Here is a 4,822-nt window from a genome sequence, read left to right as displayed (position 1 = left end):
TAAACCCTAAACCCTAAACCCTAAACCCTAAACCCTAAACCCTGAACCCTGAACCCTAAACCCTAAACCCTGAACCCTGAACCCTAAACCCTAAACCCTAAACCCTAAACCCTAAACCCTAAACCCTAAACCCTGAACCCTAAACCCTGAACCCTAAACCCTAAACCCTAAACCCTAAACCCTCCTAAACCCTAAACCCTAAACCCTTCGGTACCGAACGCAATCATCACCGACAACGGCAAACAATTCGACTCCTCTCAGCTCCGGCACCTATGCCACCGATTCGGCATCAACTTGTTCTTCGCATCTCCAGCACATCCACAATCAAACGGCCAGGTAGAAGCCATCAATAAGATCATCAAGAAGACGCTGAAGAAGAAGCTTGGGGCGGCTAAAGGAGCATGGCCCGATCTCCTTCCGGAAGTACTATGGGCCATCAACACCTCCTACCGACGGTCGACAGGAGAAACACCATTTTCCCTTGCTTTCGGTACCGAAGCTGTCGTCCCAGTCGAGATCAACGCACCCTCGTGCCGAACGGCATCTTACAAACCAGAGCAAAACGAAGCCCTGCTCACTCTCAACCTGGACCTCATTGATGAACACCGTTCCCAGGCTCAGCTTCGGAACGCTGCCTACAAACAGAGGACCTCTCGCTACTACGACTCGCGCGTCAGACGCCGATCGTTCAAAATGGGAGACTGGGTTTTACGCAAAGTTTCTCTCGCCACCAAAGACTCGAACGACGGCACCCTTGGTCCATCCTGGGAAGGTCCTTATGAGGTCATCACTGTCTGCCGACCAGGAACTTACCGACTGCGTGGTACCGATGGTCAGACCCTCGGCCATCCTTAGAATATAGAGCACCTCAAATATTACTACAAGTAACGTGACCTTCGGTCCTCACCCTTTGTACAAGTGCTCACACCTTAGGTTGTCACCTTCGGTCGTCACCTTTGTAATCGGTTTATTTCAACACAATCCCCATTCCATACATATGGCGTTACGATACAGCAATATTATATCAACAATATTCTACATACGGCATGCACACTTACAGAATTACGGACATCAGCAAATTAAACCAAAACAAAGTTAACATAGATATAAAAGGCCACAGAAGGGCCATCTGTCTTTACAACATGTCATTCGGCATGTTTAAAAATGTTATACAACTCCAAAAATGAGGTTTGAATTAACTAAGTCTAAGAGGAGGGTGGATCGGCTTCGGTCGTTACAATATCGGCATCAGCTGACGCAGGCTCAGGACCAGTCGACGGCTCGATAGTAGACACATTGGCAGCCCTCGGCCTGGGATGACCTTCTTCCTCCCCACTGCTTGAATCGGTGTCATCAGCTTCCTCGGGCTCGGCATCTCTTGAATCGGTACAGCAGGTCATCACACTGCGGCAGTTCCTGGAGGAAGTTCATATTCAGCTTCTTATCTGCGTTGTACCGCTTGAATCAGTACAGCAGGTCATCACACTGCTCCATGACCTCTTTGTCCAGCATCAGCGTGAACTCCTCTGTGGAACGGTATTCAGCAACGGCTTTCGCCTTAGCCTCTTCCAGCTCCCTGGCATGCGACCGTTCAGCCGCATCCATGGCCACCTCCACCGCTACCTTGGCCTCGTGAGCAGCAACGACCTCCAGCTCGGTCGCCGCCAGCTTCGAGGCAAGCTCCGCAATTTTTGCCGCGTTTTCCTCGGCACGCCGATCTGCCTCCTGGAGCATCTTCCCAGCATCGGCAATCTTCGAACGGCCCTCCTCGAATTTCTTCTGGTACCGTTCGGCAGCATTCACAGCCCGCTTGACACAGAGCCACATTTTCATATCAGCCTGCAACAACAACGGACAGATTAGTACATACCGAATCAACAGATACTTGACAACAAATCAACTCTACAAACTTACTGCAGCCTGAAGCCGGAAGGCGCGTCCGGTCTGCTCACGCAACGTCTTCATCGACAGTTGCTCGATCTCAGATAATTCCATTTGGGCGCCATCGATCATGCTGTTGATGAACGGCACGGCCTTCTGAGGGCATGCAACGTTCACTGGCCCCTCCCCCTCCACCTCATCATCCGGGATGAGCACGGAAGTCCCCTCGTTCGGCCCTCTTGGTTTCTTCGGCAACGGCGTCACATCGAGGGGACCCTCGATCTGCCTCTTGCCTGTCACCTGGAGGTGGACCTCCCTCACAACCTCAGCTTCGGCCACCCTCTTCTCCCGGCGACGATCAGCCACCGTCTGCTCATCCGCCGAAGCCCCCTCAGAAGCTCCTGCTGTCTTTTTCTTCTTCGGCCTTGGGGACTGAACCTTCTTCTGCCTCGACGCCCCTTGCCCGTCCAAACGGCGCCTTGTTGCCTCACTCATTGGCCTCCCACCTGCCACTGGAAAACAAAACACACGAAGTCAGGAATGAAACGGTAGCTTTACAAAACAGACACGAAAAGACCTGCCGAACGGCATCTCTTACTCTGCCTTTTTTCTTCCTCCTCTTCCTCCTTTACTCTTCGGTCGTATTCGGCCCTACCGATCAGACCAGCCTTGAACAAGTTTTTGAAGTAGAGCAGCTCCTTAAAGAACCGATCTTCTTCGGCAATCTTCGTCCTCACCCTCTCGATTGCTTCAACCTCTCTGATCGGTGCAGAAGGCCGTTTCAAGGACACTGAAACATAAACACCCAACGGTCAAAAAAAAAAAAAAAAAAAAAATGCCGAACGGCAGATTCTACCCTACCAACTGTCTGGAAATACGTAGGAATCCTCCTCTCCACGATAACCCCCGGTGCCGATTCCCAATCACCGGAGACAATCACCCGACGCTTGCGCCAGGTCTTTTGAGAGCTCGGCACCCCAACCACAAAGTGTCCACGCTGCCCTGCCGATAGACAGTTGGACTGAACTCACCCCCCATTATCAGCACTCTTCACCCTCGTCACACTATACAGTTGGGCAAACTGTTGTCTGCCGCGCAAATCTCACGACCTGGAGTTCCGGGCCGAGGGGATGTGCGTTAACACGCGGTTTCCTGCTTTTGGGTGCGGTGCGATTGTGCGCGGGCGTGCCAGCACGGTCTACCGTGCGTCGATGTGTTGATGAATGTTGGATGGATAAGTGGTGCGCCTGTTTGAACTCGTCTTCCTAATCAAACGATTGTAGCCAAGAGAGGAACTGATCTCGGCTGTTAGGTTCACGGCCTGAACTACAAGGCCGTTGAGTGATGGTGTTGGTGGTGGGTTTTGGGCGGTGCTCCGGCGCGCTGCTCAGGGAGCGACGGTCGTGTGATATATGGGGTGAGTGAACGAACAACAAGGATGGTGCTCCGGCGCCTTGAAAATCAAGGGTCGTATGATATATTGATGAATGGATTTTCCTTACAATCTAACACTACTCCTAGGAAAGCAAGTAAAGATATTGAAAGTGCATTACAGGAAAAAATAAGTTGCTCCGTGGGAGGCTTTGTTTTGGTGTTGAACCATTTGAATGTAGCTCGAGCCTTGTATTTATAGGAAGAGTCCCTGGATGAGTAATCGAGGCTGAATTTACGCATAGTGGAGTCTGATTAGCGCAAGTGGGTGTCCAATCGACATTTGGGATCGTGAAGTATGGTGGTGTGACCCCAGAAATCCCGGTGAATCTCGGCCGCCGCTCCTGATCGTGGGTTCTGAGCTTCTGGCCGTGGAGACGCATTTATGGCCTGGATAGCTGGTGAACCAATATCTCAGGCTGTTAGAATTTGTGAGAATATCCACGTCTAATCACTCTGATCCTCATCACCAAATCCTAACTTCAGTCACTTTCCACCTTCCCTCATGCATTAAATGCTTCTTTGTGGCCAATGGGTTTGCTGCATTAAACAGGCACTACTTCATTAAATGAAGCCTGGGACCCTGCTGTCACGTGATGATTTGCCTTTAATGCCTTAGCCGCGATTTTGTTCGGCCTCGGCCTCGGTCTGCGCTTGAGGCCGAGATGATCATGCCTTAGCATTTCTTCTTTTGTCTTTAGGAAGGCGAAGTACCCTGGCGAAACACTGCGTTTCAGTTTTTACGAACTAGTGTCAGGGCCGAGAGAAGGGGCTCCTTCGGCCAGCCTATGGCCGTGATTTATCAGGCACAAACAACTATTCGTAGCTCGGCTCCCCCTCACCAGCCAAGCTGAACGCCGTGATCGTCCCGAGCAATGTAATCCAAAAGTTTGAATTATACTGCCCTGGTGCATACCCGATCGCAGCCAAAATCTTCTGCACCGAATGTCTCAACGGTAGCCGAAGCCCATGCTTAAACATGTTGGTGAAGAAGACTACGCCCTTGTCATTGTCACTGAGCGACTCTAAGGGCCCCGAAATTCGCATCCCTACCGATTCCGGAATATTGAACTCCGCCCGAATCTTCGCCAACTCAGCCTCAGTCAGTGTGTTCGGCTCTAAGTCATCTACTCCGAACAAAGGTTCTGTGGGCTTCGCCATCGGAATCCGTTGCCTCCCCCTGACAACCCTCAACACCCGTTCCCCTGGGGCGGCAACGGACACGCCACCCCCATCGGCCTCACGACCCGAAGTCGAAGGCTCACCATCTTCAGGCACTCTCGTCGAAGTGCCCCCAGCCTCGGCACGCACCCTTGCCCCCTCCACTATCTCACAACTTGAAGAGCTCCCAGAATCGGTACTCTCACTCCCCTGGGACGAACTCCCCAAGGACGATTCGTCCTCATAGGCCCTCGGACTACGCCTACCCTCGGATTCGATATCTGACATCTACAAACACAAATGACGGGAAACTAAGTGCTATGCTAGAATCAAAATCCTATTCTACCTC

The 4,822-nt window shown here is 51.7% G+C and overlaps 1 protein-coding gene across 1 annotated transcript; it reads right to left on the bottom strand.

Annotated features, from left to right (window-relative positions):
- Positions 1-1,464: 1,464 nt before the first annotated feature.
- LOC148294177 (uncharacterized) lies at positions 1,465-1,995 on the bottom strand. The gene is made up of 2 exons (XM_088254848.1): positions 1,915-1,995; positions 1,465-1,839 (listed from the first exon to the last, which is right to left on the bottom strand). Exons 1-2 carry the CDS (start codon positions 1,993-1,995, stop codon positions 1,465-1,467), a joined length of 456 nt encoding a protein of 151 aa, XP_088110974.1.
- Between the last annotated feature and the right edge of the window lie 2,827 nt (positions 1,996-4,822).

The sequence above is a fragment of the Prunus avium genome, chromosome 6, assembly GCF_965620075.1.
Source record: "Prunus avium chromosome 6, drPruAviu1.hap1.1, whole genome shotgun sequence".
Taxonomy (NCBI): domain Eukaryota; kingdom Viridiplantae; phylum Streptophyta; class Magnoliopsida; order Rosales; family Rosaceae; genus Prunus; species Prunus avium.
This window is presented reverse-complemented; position numbering and strand designations above follow the sequence as displayed.